Genomic DNA, 27,274 nt, shown 5'->3' with positions numbered 1-27,274 from the left:
TGTATACGTTTCACACAGTTAAGATCGTGCCATTAGTAAACTCCTTTTGAACTAGGAGAGTTTGCAATTTATCAGAGTTCGCAACGTCTTACAGCTGTCGACAGGATTAAATCTTCATTTCGAGCCAAGCTGACACTCAAAATTAGCCACGCTGGAATAGTAAACAAGATACAGAGAGAAACGGAAGGATACTGTGGAAAACTGCCTCCTTCTATAAGAGGGACCCTTCTTTTGACTAACACAACAATACCGTATGACCACAGATGTGGCTGCCAACGCCTGCTTCCTTCAGACCGCGGCAGTCACGGATCAGTGTCCCTGTTCTCCCAGCAGCTGGGCTCAGAAGGTCCAGGGGACGGACAGGACGTTGGGGCAGACAGAGATGGTGACAAAAAAGACACAGCTTCAGCTCAGAGGCCAGCAAGCCAATGCCAGCAAGAACAAACCAGAAAACCGCCGACCACGGCGCTTTCCGTCGCCTGGCCATCTGTGCCCTCTCCCTGTCCCCATTACAGTTCCTACTGTGCTCATGGCCGGCTTTCCCGCAACACGTGCCCTCCTTCTGTACGGGGTGCTTGGAAACGCGTCGCTTAAGAGCTGGTGGAGAGCAGGCAGACCCGGGTCACGGGAGGCTCAAGTTGGGCCCTGGCTTTCTTGGGCTTGGGGGCCTCAGTTATAAAATGAGGAATGGGCCGGGTCTGTAATCTTCCAGGACACCTCGAGCTGGCCACGAGTCCCCTGGGGGAGCGGGAGGAGGACGGGATGTACAATGCTTAAGAGAAAGCAACGCCTGATCCCTTTCATTTGTCTCTAGGTATCATATTGATTTTGTAATTTCAAAAGCATGAGGGTTTTTTGCTGGCATTTTTGTTTTTCACATTAGGGCAAGGATTTAAAAAGCATGGGAGACCGTGGGCTAAATGTGGGGGACCTGTGTACTGTTTGCTCAAGTTTCTTCTAGCTTTAAAATCCAAATGTCTCCCTGAGTTGATCAGTGAACTCCCCAGCCCGCCCTGGCACACCCAGGGACCCCCCCCCACAATGAGGCGCTAATAAATCTCTTTAGTCCCACGGGGTCCTGGCTAATACTTCAAGAAGGAAGGAGGTCTTTACCCCCCCAAAAGCACCTGGCCAGGAGCACAGAAAGCCCACTCAGGGTTTAAGGGCAATACATCATGTTCATTCTGCCTTCATTGTTTCCAAATCAGATTTACAATTTCTTTCATTGTCAATACACTAAGAAGTATATTACAGCTGACCCCTGAACACGGGTTTGAACTGCACTGGTCCATACAGCCCAGCACCATAAAACGTATTTTCTCTTCCCTGTGATTTTCCTTTCTTCCTTAACATTTTCTCTTCTCTGGCTTACTTTATTGTAAGACTACTGTATATAACACAGACAACACACAAAATATGTGTTCATCAACTGACTGTGTTATCTGTTAGGCCTCCGGTCAACAGTAGACTATTAGTAAAGTTTTTAGGGACTCCAAAGTCACCTGTGAATTTTCAACTGCATGGGGGAGGGGTCAGAGGCACTGACCCTCGAGCCACCTTGTCCCAGGGTCAACGGTATTATTTCTCTCATTCTCCCTTTGCAGTCATTCCTTCTAGCTTAGAAACAAAACCCAAAAAACAACACAAACACAGAAGCTCCTGGCTTGCCGACCGTGCGTGCCAACCGGAAGCCTGTGTGTCTGCTTCACAAGTGCTTTGGAGACGCTGTGCAGGCAGGGGTGTCCTCAAGTCCCGGACGGGAGGGACACAGGGTGGGCGCGAGGCCCCACGGCCAGGGGAAATGGGAGCTCACAGGGTACTGGGCTAATGGAGAGCACATACAGATGTGACCGGCCGCTGGCGGGGGGCCTTCTCGGGGTGAATACGAAGGCCCTGGGTTTAGGAGGAAGTCTAACTGCCAGTGTCATCCCGGCACGATCCAGAAACACTGTGGCTTCGCGAATCTGAGCCGGGGCCCTGCGCTGCGCCGACTCTGGGGAACCCTTCCAAGCCCAAGTTCCCTCCAAGGCCTGCACAGAACCAACCAGCCACCCCACCCCCCAGAAGTCTCACTGTCACCCCTGGCTGTGGCTGTGGTGGGGACACAAGTCTCCTGATCCACTCCAGACAGCATGAGGCTTGCCCGGGGACCGCTGGGGAACTGTCAGCCTCTAGTCGTCTGCCTTCCTTTTGCCTCTGTTCCCCCACCTGCCCCGAGCCCTGCCCACCACCGTCCCCAGAAGTACTTCTGAGGGACGCAGGGGGTGGCTTTCCCTGTAAGAAGGCCGCCGATCGGAGTGCGGACGGGACAGCATGCAAGGTGGGGACTTGAGTCCACCTTACAGCTTAGGAGAGGAAAGATCCTGGAGAGGCGGGGAATACAGAGAACAGAGAGAAGTAAGAGACGTTACGTAAGGAGGAGCAGATTTAACAACGAATTGGTTTTGTGAGACAGGGTGTCAAAGCCAGATCCTGGGGACGAGAGCCGAGCCTGCGGTTTCCAGAAGAGACAGCCGGGGTCTGGGGGAGGACTCCAGCAGGAAGCTGGCGCTCAGGGTGTCCTGGGTGCTGCTGTCCAGGCTCCGGGGCCCAGAGCCTGCACGGCTCAGACACTGCTACCCACCACTTGGCAGCTGATAAAACATTTTTTTGAGGTGGACGCATAAGGCCACGCTCAGGCCTGGCTGGCCACAGAGGAGCACGGTGGGATGACCCAATAATAGCTTGAAAGCCACGGGGCTCTTCAGAGAAAACCCTGGCGGTATATAAACCCCAGCATCATCGTTCAGTGTGGCCCCGGCTGGTGTCCTCTCAGCTTTTTATCCCAACGGCCTTGCAGAGAAGCTGACGGCTCATTAGATCTTTCTCACTCGTTCCTCCTGGTTCCCGGAAACTTCGCCTCTGCAGCCGGCCTCGAATCTGCGTCTACACCCGTGCCGTGAAGGCCCAGGCCGCACATACAGGAGGCGGCCCTGGTGCCGAGGGTCCCTCTCGGGGGCAGGGAGCGGGGTGCGGCCCAGGTGCCAAACCCCACCGACCAGCCCCTTTGCAGAGCTCCCGGGGCAGAGCAGCACGGGGGTGACTTGGCCGGTGTCACGGAGAGGCATCTTCTGGCGTCACCTGTGAGCCAGCCTCTGTTCTGGGGCTGACGGCGGATCTGAGGGCAGAAAGCCAGGCACCAGGCCCGGTTTCCGGAGGACAGCCAAGTGCTTTCACAAGCATCTCAAGGCCTCAGGACTGGAACAAGGGTGCCCAGGGGTCCCCATTCCAGAGGGCAGGGGACCCTTAAGCACCCAGGGGCACGTGCTGGAGACTGGAGCTTTGCACCTCGGCTCCTCTCTGGGGCGGTCTTTCTGCTCGGGTCTGCTCCCCGCTCCCCGCAAAGTTCCTGTTGTAAACCCCACCCCCCCTTCCTTCACCCCCTTGCCTCTCCGACCCCATATTTTTACTCTCTGCAGGCTTAAACGCAAACAGTGCGTTCTGGCAAAGGCACCTCCACCTTTACCCGCAAGCTCACAGGTGAAATCGGGGGAGGAGGGGCACAAGGGGACAGGGAGGTGGGGCCAGTCCCTCCCACTTCCCCTGATTTCATGACGGCTCATCGGCTCGTCCTTGCTCAGCCGCTTCTCACCAGCAGAAATTCTACTTGGAAATACTTGTGAGACGTCAAGTTTCCTGCCCGTCGGGAAAGCGATCAAACGTTCCCCAAGAGACATTTTGCACTTCCCACCCTCCCTCACCACACAGGGCCAACCTGGGGCTCCTCCTCCTGGCCCCGATGTGCTCTCCTGCGTCGGCACGGTGATCCCAGGGAGCCGTGCCGGCTCAGTCTCAGACTGTCTCCCACACTGGCCTCCACGCCCCCTGCTAGCACCTAGCCCAGGTCTGGCCAGGCGCTCAGGAACATCGGGGGAAAGAACAAATGAATTCACGCTCCCTGAGAAGTGGAACAGACTGCCGGTTAAGAGCTCAAGCACCCGAATTTGAATCCCAGGGCCATTATGGGGATAACAGGCACACCGACGCTTAAAGGAACAATGTGAGGGATAAGTAAGATGGGGAAGGTCAAAGCCTGAGCACCGATCAGATCGGGGGCAAAAGCAGGTAGGACACGGGAGGGGGCACACAGACTTGCTTCATATTCTAGCAGCTGCCAGGTATCGCCTGGAAATGTGGAAAATATACCCACCAATGTGATGTGGTGGTTGGCTAAGCACCATCAGGGCATGATCATGTCCAAAGAGGAACCGATGAACAGCGCCCCAGCGGCCGCGGGCCTGCGGGAGGCAGCGTCTGGGGGCTACGGGAGGCAGCCGCAGAAATCAAAACCACAAATCTATTAGACAAGTTCCAGTGGGAAGCCGGCTCTCGATTTGTCTCGCCTCCCAATTGTCACCCTGCTGGCAGGAACTGAGGCGATCGCTCCATCAGACCCCGAACCCCTTTTGCTTTCTGCGGGGAGGCCTGCAATCCTCCCTCCTCCCCCTGCTCTCCCCTCGTGGCGCTGCCCACGAGACGCCGCCCACACAGCTCTGCCCAGACTAATTCATGTGCCTCGGATACTCCTTCTGCCAGTTTTCTCAACATTTCTCAACATCCTAGCAAGACCGGGTAGGGGCAAGGGGAGGAGGGGAGAAAAATCCAATAACATCACAGAACAGCCTTAATAAAGGACTTCGGCATCTCGGGGTTCCCAGTGATTTGCGCATCAGGCATCGTTTTCCAATCCGGAAGTTACATGAATGAAAGGAGGGCCCCTTCACAGCCACGCTCCCATGCAGACCGCCAGCTGTTCGGCACAGAGGCAGCCCCCAGCACAGCAAAACCAGTCACACACACAAAATTCTAAAGAAGGCAACGTCAGGCACAGCTCACTGACCATCCCAGCACCCGCTGGCCATCCCCTTCCCTCAGGCAGCTTGACCAAAGAAGCTAAAAAGACTGAACCTGCTTTCCTTAGCTTCCGTTGAAGCTGGGGAGCAGCCACATGACATAACTGGGGCGAAAAGAACCTCAGTGGGATTTTGTCGGGGGAGTTGTGGGAAAGTTCTTGCTTTCCAGGTAACAGAAACAGTCACACTGCCCCCCTTCTGCTTCTCTCTGTCTTGCATGGAAATGTGATATCTGGAGCTGCAGCAGCCATCTTGCCACCAAGAGGTGATAAGGCAGGAAGGAAAAGGCTGAGAGAACCCCTAAGATGCCAACTCAGAGCCCTATCCTGGTTCAGTCCCAGCACCTTGGGCCTTTTTATATGGGAAAAATCAACTCCCATCTGTTTAAGACACCCATAGCTCAGGTTTTCAGTTACTTGCAGCTAAAAGCATTACCAGTTGATCTGAGACCTCATCCTTAATCTATATAGCATAATCTCCCTACTGATTCAACGCTATTTCTATCATACCAGGTTTTAAGGTAGATGTCTTATCATTTGATCCTTAAAGTTTCTTTCTTTCTCTTTTTTTTTTTTTTAAGTTTATTTTTGAGAGACAGAGCACACTGTTAGTGCAGAGACTGATGCAGGACTCGAACCCACGAACTGTGAGATGATGACCTGAGCCAAAATCAAGAGTCGGATGCTTAACTGACTGAGCCATCCAGGTGCCCCTCATCTTTGAAGTTTCAAACCCACTTATCCGAGCACCTATTATTACTTGTACACCTCCACTCAACAGTCTCAGGGCCACTCCGATTCAAAGGGTCAGGACTACATCTCTTCCAGGCTCCCTACCGCAGTCAGTAGCTCAGTCATCTGCTTTGTGTCCAGGTCAGGGTCCTTCCTAATGACACTATCTCCTACACACTGTCATCCAATAGGTGAGGAAGTGCTGCAAATTTCACCATCTGAGTATTTTTCTAACCTACCCATCTCCCCTCACTACTCCCACCCATAGCCTAAGTCATACACACCTGGACTATTGTCATAGCCTCTTAGCAGGCCTCCCTGCATCCACACTGCCCTGTCCACAGTGAATTTATAAAAACCACACATTTGACCGTGTCATTCCCTTTCTTAGAGTCCTTCCACGGTTTCCCATGGCCTCCATGATAAAGTCCAAACTCCTTAAGACCTAAAAGGACACGCCTGATCTGGCCCCTAACCCTCTCCAGCTTCTCCAGCCCTAGTTAGTCTTTCCTCCTGGCTCTCTGTTCCGGTAATACTGTCGTTCTTCCCAGCTTCTCAACGTCATCAGATACATTTCTACTTTGGGGCCACCACGCATGATGTCCCCTTTGAAAGAGCTCCCCTCCAGCTTTATGGCTTTGCTTTAACCCTTCCTCATCCCTCTGGAGCCCAAACAGTGACTTTCTGTTTCAGATATTGTGCTTTTCTGTTCTAGATTTCCAGTTCTTTTTTTTTTTTTTTTTTAAATAGTTTCCATTTCTCTTCTGAGATTCACCATCTGTTCCCTCATTATGACCATCTTTTCCTTTAAGTCCCAGACCATTTATGTAACAGATGTCTCTGGCTTTCTCTCATAATTCCAACATCTGGGTCATCTCTGAATCTATTTCTACTGGGCTGCCCCCTCTCCCCTCCCCTTTTTCTTTCTTGATTATGAACCACAGTTTCCTGATTCTTTGCAGGGCTAGTACTTTTTTTTTTTTTTTAATTATTATTACATGTTGGACACACAAGTAAAAAACCAACCATGTAGGGAGTCGAGATCATATGGTCTCCTCTAAAGGTGTTGAGTTTTGTTCTGAGAGTTCCTTTTGAAACTGTCAGGCTTACTTCTATTTTTTATTAAGTTGAGGCTATTCTGATTTTGTCTTTGGTGCTAGGGGGTATGGCCTTTTGGGACTCTCAACTCCATACTGCTGGCTGGGCCATAACCCCAAGATCTCTGAGCACCGTGCAGTCTGCTCGTGTCTCTGGTCTCCTCTCAATCTTGTTATAACCATTTTCTATTAGGCCTTATAGAGTCCTGCTTTGTGCACATGCAGCCCTCAGCAGAGGCCCTGCGGTGAACACAGGTTTCTGCTCCCCCGCACCACTCTCACACCACACCCCGGTCTCCCGATTTTCGGGGAAAACGAAGTGCTGACCTCCAAAGACAGCGTTTTCAATAAACCTGTGCAGGAGTTCAGCGAGAACCAGGTGAATCACCATGGTAACTAACAATTTCTGCTGAACAGTTGAAAACTCACAGCTGATGAGTTCAAGAATAATGTCCCTCAGTGAGATTATAACATTTTCAACTGGAGGCAATGGTCAAAAAAAAAAAAAAAAAAAAAAGAGCTAATTAGATGGCCTTCCCACAATGCCTAGTACAGAGTCAGCTTGGGGTGACCTGGCTTCCCTCCCAGTAACACAGTGGAGTAGACAGGGGCTCCCACGGGCTGGGATGTTATACAAAGCAAGGTCCTCAGCTTTGTTTTTCTGTCTCTCAATATTCCTGTGTGCTTAAAAGGAGCAAGGCACTGTGTTAACAAGTTCTAATGGGTAGTTTTCCAAATCCATATGCTATTCTCTGCTACCTTCCGGATTAATTATAATGGGAAAACTGCCTCATTTGAGACATGTCTTTTGAGTGAGAAAGCTGGAGGTCACATATCCATATGGCACTGGTATTGTGAGTTGGTGTGCTGACGTTCTAATTCAGCCAAGTTTTGCAGCGATCGGGGGTTATTTTTAACTTTGTGCTTTCTCTGCATATAAGAAGTACAGTATTGGGGGGGGGGGGAGCGCCTGGATGGTTCAGTCGGTTAAGCATCCGCCGCTTGATTTCAGCTCAGGTCGCGATCTCGGTTCGTGGGACCGAGCTCCGCGTCGGGCTCTGTGCTGACAGCACGGAGCCCGCTTGGGATTCTCTCTCTCCCTCTCTCTGTCTGCCCCTCCCCTCCTCAAAATAAATAAACTTAAAAAAAAAAAAAAAGGAAGTACAGTATTGGATCTGACCCAAAGTCCATTTCAGCCCACTATCCTGTCTCCGACAGAGCACCTCACGGGCTGCTACGGATGGATAGAACTATCCGTCTCATGATGTCTTTAACTTTTTAAATCCTGTTTACGTCCAGTCTTAAGCTGAAAAATATGGAGATGATCTAACTGCCACGGGAAACATCCCTGATATGCTCTAGTCACTTGTCTCTGGAGTTTCCGGGAGTGATCCCTCAATCCCATATCCTGAAACTTGGTAACCTTGGAGGGGATCTTGCACGGAGTGGTTCTGGCATACCCAGAACGGGTTCTTCTGCTCAGGCTAGTGGTGATTTAATAAGCAGTCTCCCTCTTTCAATGGCTGGCTTTGCCTTGAATCCCCGACCGCATGAAAAGCCAAAAGGCACTTTAGAGTGCATCCTTCTAATGATGAGAAAACGGAGCCTCCCGACTCACACCAGTTTATACTGTTAATCAGGGACACAGGAGTTAAAATCGGAGCTGTGGCTCCCGGCTTAGTTAATTTTCACTCTGGCTTTGCTTCCTGGAGACCATCTCTTCATGCCTTTTAGACTGTCTTCTCTGGACCCTCTGAAATGTCATTCTATCTGGAGGTTTTACTAGTACTATACCAACGAAGATGCCTTTTTTTTTTTCCTTTCTCGCTTTACAACTGCAAATAAAGTCATATGTTTTTTGGCCTGTATGGCAACACAATGATTGAGTGTTGGAAGGTCAGCAAATAACAGCCAATGATGACTTCCAGGGGCCATTCTGGAAGTACCCCTAAAACACTCAAACCCATCACCCTCTAAATGAGCGGTCCTGAGTCTCATGTGCCACACCTGCGGCTCTAAGAGCCCTTGCCAGAGTTCATCCTCAACAGCGAGTCTCTGTAATACCCAGAAGACCTTGGCATTGCCTCCCAACACATGCGGCACTAACTGGGGCACCTCCAGGCTGACACTCACCTTTGCATAAGCAGTTGTCTTAATAAACCACTGTCTGAGGTACTTCTGTTCCACCTTTGCTCCAGAACGCCACGAACAGCCATGCTCATCCACCTGCTCGTTGGCAAGCACCGTTTGATCCACTGGGTCCCAGTTGACCAAGGCCTGTTATAACCCATAAAACAAAATGGTAAAATCTGGTGAGCATCCTGAAGAGGGTCATTTTCAGCTTCTTACACGTGAGAAGATCCGTAAGTGCGGTATCTCTGTATCTCTGCTCTGAGGCTTGAGGGCATCTCCTTGGAGTACTGCTCGGCAAGGAAACCCCTAGCAACCTGCAACAAGGAAGAGCACCTCTATGCTTTCATCTTGGAACAGGCTCCGGAGCCTGGGAGTTGAGACGGCAGAAGAGCAGGGAGAGCCTAAGCGTGTCTCGTCCCTCGGATGCAGCTAGATGGTTAGCGAATCGTTCTGACCACCCGAGAATCAATCAGAGGTCTGAGAGAACAAAAACTGCCAGTCTGCAGGTAAAAAAGCGACCACCTTGTGGAAGGTACGGCGTATGGAGAGTTGATCTGGGGGAGACAAAGCTACAAGTGTGGCAGCAGGGAGGAAGCCTGGTTACGGAGGCTACCGCAAAGTATTTTAAGCAACAGAACACAAAATTCTAACTTGCAGAAGTCCGTTACGGTGGGGGAAGTGCCTGGCTTAGAGGCGCTCGGGTGGCAAAGCGGGAGGAATGCTAGGAGTGACAGCAAGGTCTGAGGGTCCCCTGGTCACAAGAGGGATGGGTGGCACCAACATGCCATGCTGCTTCTAGGCACAGGAGTGGGGAGCTGAGGCTGTTTGGGGTAGTAAGCAGGGGTTCTGGCTTTCTGCTGTTTTGACGTAAACTGAACTGCTGCGCGGTCCTGCGGCCGCTTTCCTCACACAAGCTGGCAAAAGCGTGGTGAGAGCCTCTCTCAGAGGCACAGAGCCCCACATTGGGCTCTGCGCTGACAGCACAGAGCCTGCTTACATCCTCTGTTTCCCTCTCTCTCTCTGCCCCTCCCCTGCTCTCTCTCTCTCTCTCTCTCTCTCAAAAATAAACATTAAAAAAAATAACAAACATAAAGAATTGATAATAATAGCAGGGGGATTTAACATCCCACTTACAGCCCGGACAGATCATCTAAGCGGAAAATCAATAAGGAAACAATGGCTTTGAATGACACACTGAACCACATGGACTTAGATAGATTCAGAACATTTCATCCTGAAGCAGCAGAATAAACATTCTTTTTTTCTAAATGCTTATTTATTTATTTTGAGGGGGGAGGGGCAGAAAGAGAGAGAGGAAGAGAATCCCAAGCAGGCTCCGCACTGTTAGCCACAGAGCTCAATGCAGGGCTCGATCCCATAGATGGTAAGATCATGACCTGAGCCAAAATCAAGAGGTGGGCACTCAACTGACTGAGCCACCCAGGCACCCCGTGAAAACACATTCTTTTTGAGCACACATGGAACATTCTCCAGAACAGACCACATACTGGGTCACAAATTAACCCTCAACAGGTACAAAAAAAGATCAAGATTATACCATGCATGTTTTCAGATCATATTGCTCTGAAACTTGAAGTCAACCACAAGAAAAAATTTGAAAAGTTCTCAAATACATGGAAGTTAAAGAACATCCTACTAAAGAATAAATGGGTTAACCAAGAAATTAAAGAAGAAATAAAAAAATACATGGAAGCAAATGAAAATGAAAACACGACAGTCCCAGCCCTTTGGGATGCAGCAAAGGCAGTCCTAAGAGGGAAGTATATTGCAATTCAGGTACATCTCAAGAAGTAAGAAAGGTCCCAAATAACCTAACCTTACACCTAAAGGAGCTAGAAAAGGAACAAATAAAGCAAATAAAGCCTAAAGCCAGAAGAAGGGAAATAATAAAGATTAGAGCAGAAATAAATGATATAGAAACAACAACAACAAAACCAGTAGAACAGATCAATGAAACTAAGAGCTGGTTCTTTCAATTAACAAATTGATGAACCTCTAGTCAGACTTCTCAAAAAGAGAAAGGACCCAAATAGATCAAATCATGAATGAAAGAGGAGACATCACAACCAACACCACAGAAATACAAACAACTATAAGAGAATACTATGAAAAATTATATGCCAACAAACTGGGCAATCTAGAAGAAATCGACAAATTACTAGAAGGTCACAAACTACCACAAATTACTAGAAGGTCACAAATTCTACAAAGCCTTGATTCCAAAACCAAAGACCCCACAAAAAAGGAGAATTACAGGTCAATATCCCTGAGGAATATGGTTGTAAAAATTCTCAATAAGATACTAGCAAATCGAATTCAACAGTACATTAAAAGAATTATTCACCATGATCAAGTGGGATTTATTCCTGGGCTGTAGGGCTTATTCAATATTCACAAATCAATCAACATGATACACCACATTAATAAAACAAAAGACAAGAACTATACGATCCCGTCAATAGATCGTATATAGAAAGAGCATTTGACAAAATACAGCATCCATTCTTTCTTTTTTTTTTTAATGTTTTTAATGTTTACTTATTTTTGAAAGACAGAGATAGAGCATGAGCGGGAGGGTGGGGCACACAGAGAGGGAGACACAGAATCCAAAGCGGGCTCTAGGCTCTGAGTTGTCAGCACAGAGTCCGACGTGGGGCTTGAACCCATGAACTATGAGATCATAACCTGAGCCAAAGTCAGATGCTTAACCAACTGAGCCACCCAGGTGCCCCATACAACATCCATTCTCGATTAAAACCTCAACAAAGTAGGGACAGATGGAACACACCTCAACATGATAAAGGCCATATAAGAAAGACCCATAGCTAATATCATCCTCAATGGGGAAAAACTGAGAGCCTTTCCCCTACAGTTAGGACCGGGACCAAGGATGTCCCCTCTCACCATTACTATTTAACATAGTACTGAAAATCTTAACCTCAGCAATCAGACAACAAAAAGAAATAAAAGGCATCCAAATCGGAAAAGAAGAAGTCAAACTCTCGCTATTTGCAGACAACATGATACTCTGTGTAGAAAACCCAGAGGACTCCACCAAAACACTGCTAGAACTAATACATGAATTCAGCAAAGTTGCAGGATATAAAATCAATGTGCAGAAATCGGTTGCATTTCTATATACCAATAACGAAGCAGCAGAAAAAGAAATCAAGGAATCAATCCCATTTGCAATTGCACCAAAAACGGTAAGATACCTAGGAATAAACCTAACCAAAGAAGTAAAAGATATGTACTCTGAAAACTATAGAACCCTTATGAAAGAAATTAAAGAGGATACAAAGAAATGGAAAAGCATTCCATGCTCATGGATTAGAAGAACAAGCATTGTCAAAATTATTACTACCCAAAGCAATGTACGTATTTTATGCAATCCCTATCAAAATACCACCAGACTTTTTCACAGAGCTAGAACAAACAATCCTAAAATTTGTATGGAAGCACAAAAGACCCTGAATAGCCAAAGCAATCCTGAAAAAGAAAAACAAAACTGGAGGCATCATGATTCCGGATTCCAAGCTATACTACAAAGTTGCAGTCATACAGAGAGTATGGTACTGGCATAAAAACAGACACATAGATCAATGGGACAGAAGAGAAAACCCGAAAATGGACCCACAACTATATGGCCAACTAATCTCTGACAAAGCAGGAAAGACTATCCAATGGAAAAAAAGACAGTCTCTTCAACAAATGGTGTTGGAAAAACTGGACAGCGACATACAGAAGAATGAAACTGGGCCACTTTCTTATACCATACACAAAAATAAACTCAAAATGGATGACAGACTTAAATGTGAGACAGGAAACCATCAAAATCCTAGAGGAAAAAGCAGGCAAAAACCTCTTTGACCTCAGCCACAGCAACTTCTTACTAGACACGTTGCTGAAGGCAATGGAAACAAAAGCAAACATGAACTATTGGGACTTCATCAAGATAAAAAACTTCTGCACAGCAAAGGAAACAATCAACAAAACTAAAAGGCAGCCTACGGGATGGGAGAAGATATTTGCGAACAACATGATACAGGGTGAGTATCCAAAATCTATGAAGAACTTATCAGACTCAACACGCAAAAAACAAATAACCCAGTTTAAGAAATGGGCAGAAGACATGAATAGACACTTTGCCAAAGAAGACATCCAGATGGCCAGCAGACACATGAAAAGATGCTCAACATCACTCACCATCAGGGAAGTACAAATCGAAACCACAGTGCGATGCCACCTCACATTTATCAGAATAGCCAAAATTAACAACACAAGAAACAACAGGTGTTGGTGAGGATGAGGAGAAAAGGGAACCTTCCCGCACTATTGGTGGGAATGCAAACTGGTGCAGCCACTCTGGGGAACAGTATGGAGGTTCCTCAAGAAACTGAAAATAGAACTACCCTATGACCCAGCAGTTGCACTATTAGGTGTTTACCCAAAGGATACAAAAATACAGATACAAAAGGGTACATGCACCCCAATATTTATAGCAGCATTGTCAACAATAGCCAAACTATGGAGAGAGCCCAAATGTCCATCAACTGATGAATGGATCAAGAAGACGTGGTATATAATGGAATATTATCCAGCTATCAAAAAAGAATGAAATTCTGCCACCTGCAATGATGTAGATGAAGCTAGAATGTACTATGCTAAGTGAAATAAGTCAGTCACAGAAATACAAATACGGTATGATTTCACTCGTGCAGAATTTAAGAAACAAAACAGATGAATATATGGGAAGGGAAAAGGAAGAGGAAAGAGGGAAACAAACCACAAGAGACTCTTAACAACAGAGAACAAACTGAGGGTTGATGGAAGAAGGTGGGTGGGAGACGGGCTGGATGGGTGATGGGTATTAAGGAGGATACTTGTGATGGGCACTGGGTGTTGTATGTAAGTGATGAATCACGGAATTCCACTCCTGAAACCAATACTGCACTGTAGGTTAACTAAAATTGAAATTTAAAACCAGTATCCTTTTTATCATTTTATTATTTTTTAATGTTTATTCTTGAGAGAGAAAGAGACTGTGAGTGGGGGAGGGGCAGAGAGAGAGAGGAAGACGCAGAATCCGGAGCAGGCTCCAGGCTCGGAGCTGTCAGCACAGGACCTAACGGTGGGGCTCGAACCCACGAACCGTGAGATCATGACCTGAGCCAAAGTCAGACGCTTAACCGACTGAGCCACCCGGGTGCCCCCCAAAATATATCTTTAAAAAAAAAAAAACAAACAAACAGGTTTGGGAGGAAGCCTGTGAGCATCTGTCTAATCAAGTTTGGTATCTTCTTATGCCAAAAGATGAACCTATGTGATTGGAAATTTTAATAAACACAGGAAAAGAAAAAAACATGGTACCTGGAACTTCGTAGAATCAGGTTTGTTTTAGGGGAAACAAATATATTTATTTGAATGGAAATAGCTAACATTTACTGACTGATTGCCGTATGCTAGATGCTGTGCTTAAGGGCCAAAGTAAGGTTGGCTCTTCCAATCCTGCACAACCACATTTGGAGGTAAGAATATTATCTTTATTATTTTTACTTGCAGCAAGAATTACTATCAAATGCCACTCACTGGGCGAGAGACCTTTGTGGTGTTAGTAGAAAACCTGCCCCTCATGCAGCACACTATCTACACTTGTGAGTTCACAGACCAGCCAGTGGAGGTAAGAATATTATTCCCCCCCTGATTGCAGAGGTGGAAACTGAGGAACAGAGAGATTAAATAACTTGCCTGAGGTCACGCAGTCAGTGACAGAGAAAGGGCAGGAACTCAGGTCTCTCAAAACTGTAAAACTTTTTTGCAACTTTTAAAAACTCCTGTTTGGGGCGCCTGGGTGGCTCAGTCGGTTGGGCGGCCGACTTCGGCTCAGGTCATGATCTCGAGGTCCGTGAGTTCGAGCCCCGCGTCGGGCTCTGTGCTGACAGCTCAGAGCCTGGAGCCTGTTTCGGATTCTGTGTCTCCCTCTTTCTGACCCTCCCCTGTTCATGCTCTGTCTCTCTCTGTCTCAAAAACAAATAAACGTTAAAAACTCCTGTTTACGTTCAAGTAGAACATACAGAGAGCAGTGTGGACAAATCTGAAGTGTACAACTCAACAAGCTGTTACCACCACTCATTATCAAGATAAAGAACATCCCCAGCATCCCAGAAAATTCCGTGGTGCCTTCTCCCAAGTCAGTATCTGCCCCTGAAAGGTAACAATATTCCAAGATCTATGCCCATACACATGTCTGGCTCACTCTGAACCTGCAGTCTTAGCCACTATGAGGCTTCTCTCCAGACTTCTGATTAGTTCCTATTGTCATTTACAATAAATCCCTCTGCCATCAAAGTTCACTCCTTTATGACATTAAGGTAAACCGTAATACCAAGAAGGCAATGAATACGGGGAGATGTGTCTGGGCACTGAAATACCCTGACTTGATACACATTGTTTTCAAAAAACTTTTTATTTTTAATTTTTTTAATGTTTATTTATCTTTGAGAGAGAGAGAGAGAGAGAGAGAGAGAGAGAGAGAGAGAGAGAGAGAGAATGAGTGGGGGAGGGGCAGAGACAGAAGGAGACACAGAATCCAAAGCAGGCTCCAGGCTCTGAGCTGTCAGCACAGAGCTGGACGCAGGGCTCGAACTCAGGAACCGTGAGATCATGACCTGAGCCGAAGTCGGCCGCTTAACCGACTGGGCCACCCGGGGTGGGGGGGGGGGGGCCCTCAAAAATTTCTGAAAGAAATAAAATTTTACTAAGCAATTCTAAGACGAGATGATGCTGAGCATTGTCCGTTTCCCCCTCCAAATCCTCTTTCCGCCGTGGTCTGCACCCCAGAAAGTTGACCTCTGCGGCGGCATTAACTTGGACCCTTGCCCTCCAGCTTCGCTCAACCAGTGGGAGGTGCCCCCGGGGCGACTTCGCAGTCAGGCCTCCTCTCACGGTACCAAAGGCCACACCCTCTATCACAGAGGCCTCTGCTACTGTTCTTCCAGTCCTAATATCGGCCCCCTCAGCCTGGGGTGGCAAAGGCTTCCCTCTGGTGCCAATGTCCGGTGTTTGATCACCCCTTGCTGGTTTCCCTAAACTCTACACAAAAACAGTCTTTTTATTACATCTTCTTCAATAACTGCTTTCCGGTGTATTCCCTATTTCCCACCACGACCGTGACTGATCCAGAGATATGTCTAAGAATTAGGAGTGGAGGACAGACTGACCCATCTGTGGGCTGTGCTTTGACAACTGACACGTAGGGCGTCCAGTTGAAAAGCTTAATAAGCCTGCAAAGCGTGGAGGCGGGATGGGAAAGATCTGTACGGAATGATTTGTCCCTCTCATTTCAGGGTCCGGAAAAATCTTGAATCCATAAATATAGAAAGACAAAACAGAGGACAAAGGTGCCTTAGACCTAAAAACTTTAGGCTGATAAAGGATGAGTATCATAGCTATTATTTCCTGTATTGGGGGCTAGAGAGAAGGGTACCACTTAAAATAAAAGACAAAAAAACAAACGAACAAAAAGACCAAGTATTGTTTAGGAACATAGACAAGTCTTTCATGAACCGCCCGCAACCCGCAAAAGAGGCACAGCTAAAACTGTATAGAGAACAAAGGAAAAAAGCCCGGGGCACCTGGGTGGCTCAGTCAGTTAAGCATCTGACTCTAGGTTTCTGTTCAGGTCATGATCTCACGGTTCATGAGTTCAAGCCCCGCATCCGGGCTCTGTGCTGACAGTGCAGAGCCTGCTGGGGATTCGCTCTCTCCCTCTCTCTCTGCCCCTCCCCTGCTCCCTCTCACTCTCTCTCAAAATAAATAAACTTAATTTTTTTTTTTACTTAAAAAACAGAAAGAAGAAAAAAAGCCCTTCATGCAGCACTTCTGCCTCCGGCCCCCAGCAATCCTCCAAGGAGACGGGAGAAGCAAACAGTACCACAGACTGCAAAAACAAACAGGACTTTTATTTTCTTATCAACATTTCCCACATGGCCTGGCATCTCTCAGGGTCTAGGTTACAAAATGCAACAAGGGAGATGTGCTCCGAAGAGGCGTACGCGTTATCGTAAAACCCCGGTGTTGAATGAAAGACAAATACAGGCAAAACGCAAAACCAATTTTCCCCCAGTGAAAGTCTTGGGGGGAGAGCAGAAGCACCAAAGGAAGTAAGATCTGAAATCGAAGAGGCATCGGCTGGGAGAACCCATTCGCATTTCTTCCCAGGACCACAAGCCAGCCCACCCACAGACCTGCAGGGCTCAGGCTCGGCCTTTCCACAGGTGGTCGACCCAGGGGTGGGCCACATGCAGGGCCCCCGGGGTCCTGGATGCACAGAACATAGCCCCCAGGAACTACTTCCCAAATCCCTTTTATTGGGTCTCCGTTCTTTTTTTGTTTATTTTTTTTTTAATTTTTAAAAATCTTTATTTATTTTTGAGAGAGAGACAGAGGGCAAGCAGGGGAGGAACAGAGAAAAAGGGAGACACAAAATCCAAAGCAGGCTCCAGACTCTGAGCTGTCAGCACAGAGCCTGATGTGGGGCTCGAACGCACAAACCGCGAGATCACGGCCTGAGCTGAGGTCAGAGGTGTCAACCACTGAGCCACCCAGGGGCCCTAGTGTTTATTTATTTTTGAGAGACAGAAGGAGAGAGATAGAGTGTGAGCAGGGGCGGGGGACGGGCAGAGAGAGAGAGGGAGAGACACAGAACTCCAAGTGGGCCCCAGGCTCCGTGCTGTCAGCACAGAGCCCAACTCGGGGCTCAGAATCATGAACCGTGAGATCGTGACCTGGGCCGAAGTTAAGACGCTTAGCTGACTGAGCCACCCGGATGCCCCTTGGGTCTCCACTCTTATAAACTGTCTCTATCATACAGCTTCCCTTGAAACCAGGATCTTCTCTTATCCGGCATTCCTGATTTTCACATCTTGAACATTTACTTGATGGACATCCGGGTTTGTAAGCAAGCACAGTCTGGCTACAATTACTATTGTTTCTGGACAACCTCCTTGACTATCGTCATTTCCTTCCCTTTTCCGGTTGGCCCTTCTGCTTGCTATCACCCCCTAAAAGTCAACTCTGTGTTCCTTTATAGTTAACTGGCTTTATTTGTAAAATACAGCCTGTACTTGTACTTTGAAATCAACCTTAAATCAATAAGTAATTAAATCGATACATGAAATCCTTAACACATCTGCTAACATGCTGAACTCTAACAGATCTTGCTGGGTGGCGCAGTCGGTTAAGCGTCCGACTTCAGCCAGGTCACGATCTCGCGGTCCGTGAGTTCGAGCCCCGCGTCGGGCTCTGGGCTGATGGCTCAGAGCCTGGAGCCTGTTTCCGATACTGTGTCTCCCTCTCTCTCTGCCCCTCCCCCGTTCATGCTCTGTCTCTCTCTGTCCCAAAACAAAAAAAATAAATAAACGTTGAAAAAAAATAAATTATCTCACAATGTCACAGAAGGAACCGTTCCAGATCAGAGAATTTCCCCAGTTGATCAAGGGTTAAATACCAGAATTCCTATTTTTTTGCTCGTTTGTTTGTTTGAGTGATCTGTGGGAAGCTTTCAGAATGTCTTGTAGAAATGCACAACGTGGGGCACCTGGGTGGCTCAGGTCATGATCTGGAGGTTTCATGAGTTTGAGCCCCGCGTCGGGCTCTGCATTGGCAGTGTGGAGCCTGCTTGGGATTCTCTCTCTCTCTCTCTCTCTCTCTCTCTCTCTCTCTCCCTCTCTCTGCTCCTCCCCAACCTGTGCTGTCTCTGTCTCTCTCAAAATAAACACACTTAAAGACAACTTCTTTAAAATGCATACCGTGACCCAATCATAAACATCAATCGGCCATGTTCACAAGGATCGATTCTGTGCAATAACGGTGGGTGTCCCATCATTTTTGCCTCCTCCCACCTCCCCTTCTTGGCCCGTGGGTTCTCAGAGGTGTGGGCAACTACGGGCTCCGCTGGAGATTCTTGGGGCAATTTCTCCTCGAATTCTCACGTATCACTTCTCCTCTCTGTGGCACGGCAGCTGCGTGATACCTGCCGCCCCAATGTGCCTCCTGTTCCAAACCTCCTGCTTTCTAATCTCCTCCTTCCCTTTACTAGGATGCTCCTTCCCTTTGCCCCTCCTGGGTCTTACCCTTCACACAGGGTGCCAGTCCCTTCTAGATCACATCCTCCATTAGCACCCTTCCGTCTCCTGACCCACACATCACTCCTCGGGCGCTTGGCTACTCTCCACCATTTCCCTTGCTTCTTTCTCCTCGGGCTCTGCTTTTACACTACCCCAAAACCTTTTCTGAGTGTGCTCTCAGGCAGCTTCAGGCTCCAGAAGGATGTTTTAGGGTATTGATTTTCTAAGGTCCATTAGCTTTTTTCCTGACAAAACGATGTGTAATTAAGGAACGCCACCCAGATCGCATGAAAAGGTTGAACTCTCAAAATCCATCTCGCTCCATTCCGTCCAGGAGGGGCCTGGGCTTGGACAGAGTCCGGAGAGGACGGTTTCTAAGGCTACCGGTTATTTACCGTCACCACCTTCCAAAGCCACGAGGGGGCAGAGCGGGACAGGCTGCCTGTTGGTACAGTGTTTCCTTCAGTAGCTCCCCCAACGCGAGGCCACACGGCAAACCCAGCGCAGGTGGGTGCCATCAGCACTGTCGCCAGCCGCCTCCGAAATCACGGAGGAGGCCAATGACAAACCCACACATTAGGTGGCCTCCATAATTCCCCAGAATGCCCAAGCATAAAACAGCACCCTCCCCGCTAACTGCATCCACCACATTTTTTTTTTTTTTTTAAACCAGAGAGGTGAAACTCACGTTCTGCCAAGCGGAGGTCTTTATATTCATATTTTTGGCTGGAAATATTTTTGTTTGGCAAGAGCAAGAAGAGATTCCTTTTGCAAAGGAAATGAGCATTTTGATGGATGGGGTGAGTCAAGAACAAAAGACTGCAACACTCCAGTTATGTTTAGTAATGCTCTGCTGAAACACTTTCTCTAAATCTAAGTTCATTTGTGCAGCTTCTAAGCAGAACTGTCTTTAAGGGTTAAGGCTATTTCCTATTTCAAAAAAAGTTACAACAATGCCATTAGAGGAAAGGTATTAATATGCGGGTTGTTTTTGGCTAAATATGCTTTACAGAGTATGCTATGTGCAGGCTTTCTAAAGTCAATTAGCTTTCTGATGTTAATTTCAAAAGCTTGTATTTTGAAATAAACCCTAGGAATGGAACGCCAACGGACACCAAGATGTTTTAGGTGTTAAAGCCAATTTGAAAATAGCTTTCCAATAAAAGGAGACCCATGGAATAATACCCTGGATTGGGGCTAACACTGATCTTCAAACAATACAGCAAGTGTGCGTTTTTTGTATTCTATTTATGATTTTTTCTTAAGATCATGACAATTTAGTGGACACAAAAAAAATCAATACGCCAAAAGCCTTTCAGTCCACAACCAGCAACAAAAACACTATCTTTCTAAAATAAATAAACATTAAACAACTTTTCTTAAGTCTTTACTTTAAAAGAAATCAAATGGACCCAGGAGAGTCCACAGTGGTTGAACATCAGGATGGCCCAGTCGCACAAAATTCTCAGTCAATTCATCCCAAATGTTAATGGGGACTCAACACTTTCTCCGAAAAAGTACAATCGATTCAACAACATAGTATTTTAAAATAATCAACATTTTAATATTCTTAACTTAAAGATGGGAGCCGGGGTAGGGGCTGCTTACTTTGTACAATGGTTCTCCAAGTGTGACCTCTGGGGGTCCCCGTGGCCCTTTGCCAGGGATCCGCAGATCAAAACTCTTTTCATTACAAGAGTAACACCCTGTTTGCCTTTCTCCTTGTGTTCACATCTGCAACAATGGTGCAAGCGTGATGGTGGCTGAGACCTTCGGCCCTCAGCATGAATCAAGGTGGTGGCACCAGACTCTGCCAGCAGTCACTGGATCCTTCCCTACTGTGCACTCAGCAGAAAGGGGGGAAAGTCGGTTTCACTAATACTGTGCTTGACAAAGCCACAAAACGTATTCACATTCTTTTTGTTTTTAATTTTTAAATGTTTCTTTTTGAGATGGAGACACAGCATGAGCAGGGGAGCGGCAGAGAGAGAGGGAGACGCAGAATCCGAAGCAGGCTCCAGGCCCTGAGCTGTCAGCACAGAGCCCGACGCGGGGCTCAAACTCATGAACGGTGAGATCATGACCTGAGCCGAGGTCGGACGCCCAACCGCCTGAGCCACCCAGGTGCCCCCCTGTATTCACATTCTTACATTTTAACACTTGAACACACGTCCTCTTGGTATTTTCTGCGACGCAATGGGACGCAGGCATAAGAAGCGCGGCCACACAGAGTGACAGTTGTCTCGGGGAAAAAGCACAGCCACAACTGTCTGAGTGGTGAACAGGAAGGAGTAGCCAGTTTTTTCAATAACTTGTGTTTCCATGTGAAAGAATGACTAACGATAAACTATGGTTATTGACACGGAGGAGTCTGGCAAACGTTTTCTCAAAATTAAACAAAGCAAGCCTGTTGCTCCAAGGAAAACCACGGATGGTTTCTGCTGCCAATGATAAAATCTGAACTATGAAGTGAAAATCAGAATTTTAGAAAACTTGTATCCGGCCACCATGAACTTCACAGCTTCCTACCACTTAAAAACTCTTCTGATGATATTCCTGGGGGTGAAACATGTCAACATTTGGAAGATCTACGTCACTCACTACACCTACCGGTGTTTTCCAAGTGACCAATGTGTGATGTTACAAGAGTATGTGTGGGTAAAAAAATAAAATCCACCCAGCGTGCAGGACAGACGGATGCATCATAATGGAAGAGTACAAAAGTTCACTGATGTTTCAGATTTAACACCGCCACTCACCTTTAAGAAACCAATGCTTGTTGAGTTTGGGCGGAGTATCAAAAAAGAACATGCGTAATGATCTTAAACGAGTATTAAAATATTCCCCCACTTTGAGCAGCTTCCACTCAGTTCTTCTGGTGTTTACCATTGTAACTTTAATAAAACTACACTTGAGTTTTGACAGATTATCTTTAGACGGTTCTACTGACCCATGAAACGAGATACTCCGCATGGTCATTCAGCCCTCTTCCCACCCCCAACCCCTCTTCTCATTCTTGGGTCTTTGCTACCTTGACCTTTCATAGCTACCTTTCTAACTATGAGAAAACGGACGTACAGCTCTAGTTCCTGATCTATGCCTCCTTGTTATGAACCATAAAGGGACCACCTCACGCTGGCTTCTACTTCTCTTCCCCAGTTTCACCTCCTGATTTTGGTCAGCCATACGATGTTGATGTCGAGGTTTACGGCATTTTGGTTTTATTCTGAACTTCACCACGAGGCTTCTGCCTTGGTCTCCCTACCGACCCTAAAAACTGTTCAACTTCAAACAGAACACTTACGTAAGTTCTGTTCACCGCAAGACCCAGCTGTGTGATGTGACCGCAGAAAAGCAAATGTGATTCTATGTCATGAAATCCCTCTGGTCAGAGGAGAAGGACTCAAGCGTAAAGGGACAATGGATTTTCTACTTGTTACTTCTGAATTGGCTAGACCGGTGCAGCTGGTAGGTCATTCTGTTTCGATGGAAACGTTCCGTGTCTGTGCTGTCCAATACTAGCTTACTAGCGCATGAACGTGGCTGGTGACTGAGGACCGTTATTAATATTATTCCATCTGAATTACTTTAAATATCAACAACCACACGCTGCTAGCGACTACTATACTGGAGAGTACAGCACCCGGCCACACTATGGCAGTGTTTCCCTCTCTCTCACCATCTGAGGCTTATCCACCATTACTGAGCCCCTGCAGTAAAAGCCCCTCCGTTTCTTGGGAGACCACGATGTGCAGGCACTATGATAGCTGTTCTTTAAACAGCATCTCTGGGGGCGCCTGGGTGGCTCAGTCGGTTAGGCATCCGACTTCGGCTCAGGTCACGATCTCGCGGTCCGTGAGTTCGAGCCCCGCGTCGGGCCCTGGGCTGACGGCTCAGAGCCTGGAGCCTGCTTCCGATTCTGTGTCTCCCTCTCTCTCTGCCCCTCCCCTGTTCATGCTCTCTGTCTCAAAAATAAATAAACGTTTAAAAATTTTAAAAAAAATAAAAAAAAATCAACAGCACCTCTGATCTTCCCAAGGCCATGCGAGGGAGATGCTATCACCCCTTTTTAGCAGATGACAAACCACAATTCCTGGAGTGAGGTCGCCCAGCATGCACTCCTAGCTGAGCTAAGAGTAGAGAAACTTCCGCTCTTCCGATGCTCCCTCCATGATGTTATTATCGGCACCAGATACTCTGTGGTAGAATTAAGAAGCCCCAGCCCCGTTCTGGAGGCACCGTGCTAAGCCAGGCAGTAGTTACTCTCTGGGTCTGCTAAAAATGATTTCATGAACTTGAGGTAGTGCTCATTTTCATTGCTCCTATGCAAACAGAGTCTGTATGTTAATTAACAACGATGTGCTCTAGTAAGACTGAGGAGATACAAAAATTCTTTAATGCAGGTAACTTTGGGTGCCTGGGTGGCTCAGTCGTTAAGCACTGACTTCGGCTCAGGTCACGATCTCATAATTCGTGAGTTCGAGTCCCACCTCGGGTAGAGCACAAGCCCCACTTTGGGTAAAACACAAGCTCTGTTTGTCTCTCTTTCTCTCTGTCCCTCCTGGGATTCTCTCTCTCTGCCCCTCCTTACTCACTTATGCTCTCTTTCTCACAGTAAATAAATAATAAAATTAAAATAAAATAAAATAAAATAAAATAAAATGCAGCTATCTTTAACTTACCTCCTTTTGATAGGCCAGTCCAGCCTCATAGAGTTTAACAAAGAGGTACTGAGTCCACTTGTAGTAATCTGGCAAACATGTAGTTATTTCCTGCCAAAGAGGAGGAAAAATCAGTCACAGGCCATTGTAAACATTCCCCCTCACATCAGTATCAACAGATGCGTTGGCCTCGCGATTCAATTTTGAAAAGCGATCACACCGCAAAAATATTTACCAACTTACATATTTTCTACCAATTGGTAAAGTGAGGGAAGAAGCAATTCATTCTGGAAAGAAAGGAGTTGCTGAAACGCCACCCCTACCTTTCCCAGGGTCAGTTTAATGAAAAGAAATTGAAAGTCTTCTGCACACCTCTCCCCCCTATCCATGCAAGTAACAGATGAATTACATTGTATGAAATTGGGTATCACCATTTTTGTCAGCACCTATTTTGGGAATCGTGATGCTAATTCGTGAACATAGTTCATTTTAAAAGCAATCACAGAATTCAAGACGAATATCTGCCTGCTTCAGTAGGACGCTCATTTGAAAACAAATCTTGTGTTTCTACGTATAACTGGGACCTGGAAGCTCCTTCAGACTCATTTATATTGCGTGACTCAGGCTGTTGCCTGGTTTAGGAAGACCCATTAAAATCATTATTAGAAATTAAACTTAGTGAGAAATCACCTGGCTTGTATTTCCAAGCCTAAATCCAAGGTTCCAAAAATCTGTTTTCTGCCCTGAGAACACATTTGCTGTAGAATCTTTAAAAATAAGTTACTGATTAACCAAGCTCTACGTTGATAAATTCAAGTAAGCGTAAAACCCTTACCCTATACCACATTGTTTCTTTTCTAGTGCTCTTGAACTTCAAGAAAATAGCTAACGTAGAAATGAATGCAGGGTAGGGCCAAATCGTTCCATTTGGGATGGACTACTGATACAAGGCATACTTCTATCAAAAGTGCATATAACTCCATCTTTCTTTGAATGAATGAATGAAGAGAGAGTTGAAAACTCAGGATGGGAGGGCCAGTGTGACAGGAGCCCGGCAAGGTGTCAACTAATCTCCTGGGACCCCCAATGGGCTATTTTTTTCTAATTAAGATTCCTGGGTCCTTTTATGTGCTAAAATAGCACAGTAAACTCTGAGAAAACAAGGAATTCAACTCTGATCACTCCTCCACTCCCAGTTGCAAGGCAGGTAGTGAATAACCCACTGGTGTAACGGCTTTGCTCACACTTGAGCTGTCCCCTGGTGGGCTGGCCCCATGCCATGCCAAGGCTGTGACCCACACAATACAGTCCCGAGGCCCTAGGACACCAGGTCTGCAGGGACATCATGCACAAAGCACTCTGCCAACTCCAGAATGGGACCAGCACACTATGGGAGGGCTTGTTCCCCCAAACCTCCAAATTCATCTGATATTTTATTATCGTTTGTCCACCCCGCCACCTGCCCACCCCAGACCTTGCAAGCGTGGCACACACAACCCATTTTCCTCAGTTTTCCAGACAAGCCACCTAAGAACTCCCATTTTCTAACAAAACCCAGGGCAGGAGCAATGTTCTAGTACGTTTCATTTTGCTCAGGTTGAGGCATCCCCAAAGCACTGTTGAATGAAAAATAAACTACACAGACTCCAAGAACGCTTGCGTGCTGAATCAAATTTGTATCCCTCATGTAGGTTTCACAAATTAAATTCAAATCACAATGGTCCACAAGATGAACTGGGGCAGGGGGCGGGTGGGGGGGTGGGGGAACTGGGTACAAATACTCCCAGACCTTGTTACTGTGAACGTCTTTTAAAATTCTTATCCATTAGTTTAAGGAAAGACATAAAGCAAATGTGACCAAGATAATGACAACTGTTACACTGAGGGAAAGAGAGTTCTCTTTTCTCTATTAATTAATTAGTTAATTAATTAGGGGAGAGTGGAAGCAGGGGAGGGGCTGAAAGAGGGGGACAGAAGATCCGAACCCAGCTCTGGGCTGACAGCAGTGAGCCGGATGTGGGGACCAAACTCATGAACCGTGAGATCATGACCTGAGCCGAAGTCGGACACTCAACTGCCTAAACTACCCAGACGCCCCTCTATTTTTCTATACATTTAAGTTTTTCATAATAGAATATCAAAATACTTCAAACGAATATATATACATATACATGTGTATGTACGTGTGTTATGTCCTCAGCCCCTGAATCTGCCTCCATGTTGAGAGAAAAATTAAACAGCAATGGAACATCATTATTATCTTCATCTTGGTTTATGGTTTTGAAAATTACTTTTACTAGAAAAAAAGATAATAGATCCAGTCGGGGAAAAAAAAAAAAAAAAAGATCACTATCCAACCAAGCACTAGCCTTTCAGTCAGACGAGTAACGCAAGGCGTGTTCTCAGAAATGAGGGAAGGTGAGGCGAGGTGAGGCGAGGGATAAGGGACTCTGGGCCCCCTTCTTGCGCCCATGGCCTCAAACTTGGCTCTGATCCATTGTGTTTATATTGGGTTTCCGCGCATATTGTTTGAAAAACAAGTAACAGTCAGCTGCTAAGAGTACAGCTTGAAAACCACTGCTCCAAGGACCATAATCCACTCCCGACAGTTGGATTTCAACGCGTGTTCACCTCGTTCCCACTGTCCCCCCGCGTCGCCTGCCCAGAGGAGATCCTGAGGACAGGATATGCCCTCCTGCCCGTTTACTCCCATCTGCTGCCCACAGGGCCCAGCCGGCACCTTCAATAGCATGCACTCTGCTCGTGAAGAGACGCCAGAACAAGCACTCACCAGGCTTCCCCAGGAGCCAGGCCCGTGAGAACCACAAACATGCTGAACCCGGCTCAGAAACACATTTCCTGAGGGGCGCCGGGGTGGCTCAGCCGGTGAAGCGTCCGACTTCGGCTCAGGTCAAGATCTCCCGGTTCATGAGTTCGAGGCCCACGTCGGGCTCTGTGTTCACAGCTCAGAGCCTGGAGCCTGCTTGGGATTCTGTGTCTCCCTCTCTCTCTGCCCCTCCCTCACTCGTGCTCTGTCTCTCTCTCAAAACTAAATATAAGAAGGAAAAAAAAAAAAAAAAGAAGAGAAATGCATTTCCTAAAAAAGTCACAGAACCCTTCTGGAACCTTTCTTGATTTGCTAATTTAAAAGACCCCCTCCCCCCCAAATCCCAATAACTATTTCTGGGTATCTGATGCCTCATCTCAGTGAAAATTATCAAAGACATCTTGATGGAATTAAACCGCCTTAAAAACTTTGACTTTGGCCAACTGGCTAGAAATTTCATGTTTGGGGAACTATTTACTTAAATCCCACTCCTGCAGACAAAGGTCTTCGGGGGGGGGTTGGAGTTCAAGGGGATATAAAAGTCGACACCTTTATGTAGATCTATGTGGATCTATGTGGAGTACGGCTGAACTGCAGTTGTTAACAGCCCTTGCTTCCTTCCTTTTCCTAAGAAAAGAGTTGTCAACACAGACCATCCTCTCCCCAGGGACATCTGATGATGCCTGGGAACATCTCCGGCACTACTCTAGTGTGGTGGCAGGACCCTACAATGCACAAGACGGTCCCCAGAACAAAAACTTATTTAGCCCAGAAGGTCACCGGTA

General features: G+C 46.9%; 1 protein-coding gene across 7 annotated transcripts in view; it reads right to left on the bottom strand.

Annotated features, from left to right (window-relative positions):
* LARS2 (leucyl-tRNA synthetase 2, mitochondrial) overlaps positions 1-27,274 on the bottom strand; it is a 190,162-nt gene that overhangs the window by 87,892 nt on the left and 74,996 nt on the right. For all 7 annotated transcript variants that reach the window (XM_047851020.1, XM_047851019.1, XM_047851021.1 and 4 more), the window contains 2 exons: positions 23,684-23,773; positions 8,854-8,997 (listed from right to left, as the gene is read on the bottom strand). In XM_047851020.1, the coding sequence (XP_047706976.1) occupies positions 8,854-8,997; positions 23,684-23,773 (234 nt within the window). The remainder of the gene's footprint in view (positions 1-8,853; positions 8,998-23,683; positions 23,774-27,274) is intronic.

Source organism: Prionailurus viverrinus, chromosome A2, assembly GCF_022837055.1.
Source record: "Prionailurus viverrinus isolate Anna chromosome A2, UM_Priviv_1.0, whole genome shotgun sequence".
Classification (NCBI taxonomy): Eukaryota; Metazoa; Chordata; class Mammalia; order Carnivora; family Felidae; genus Prionailurus; species Prionailurus viverrinus.
This window is presented reverse-complemented; position numbering and strand designations above follow the sequence as displayed.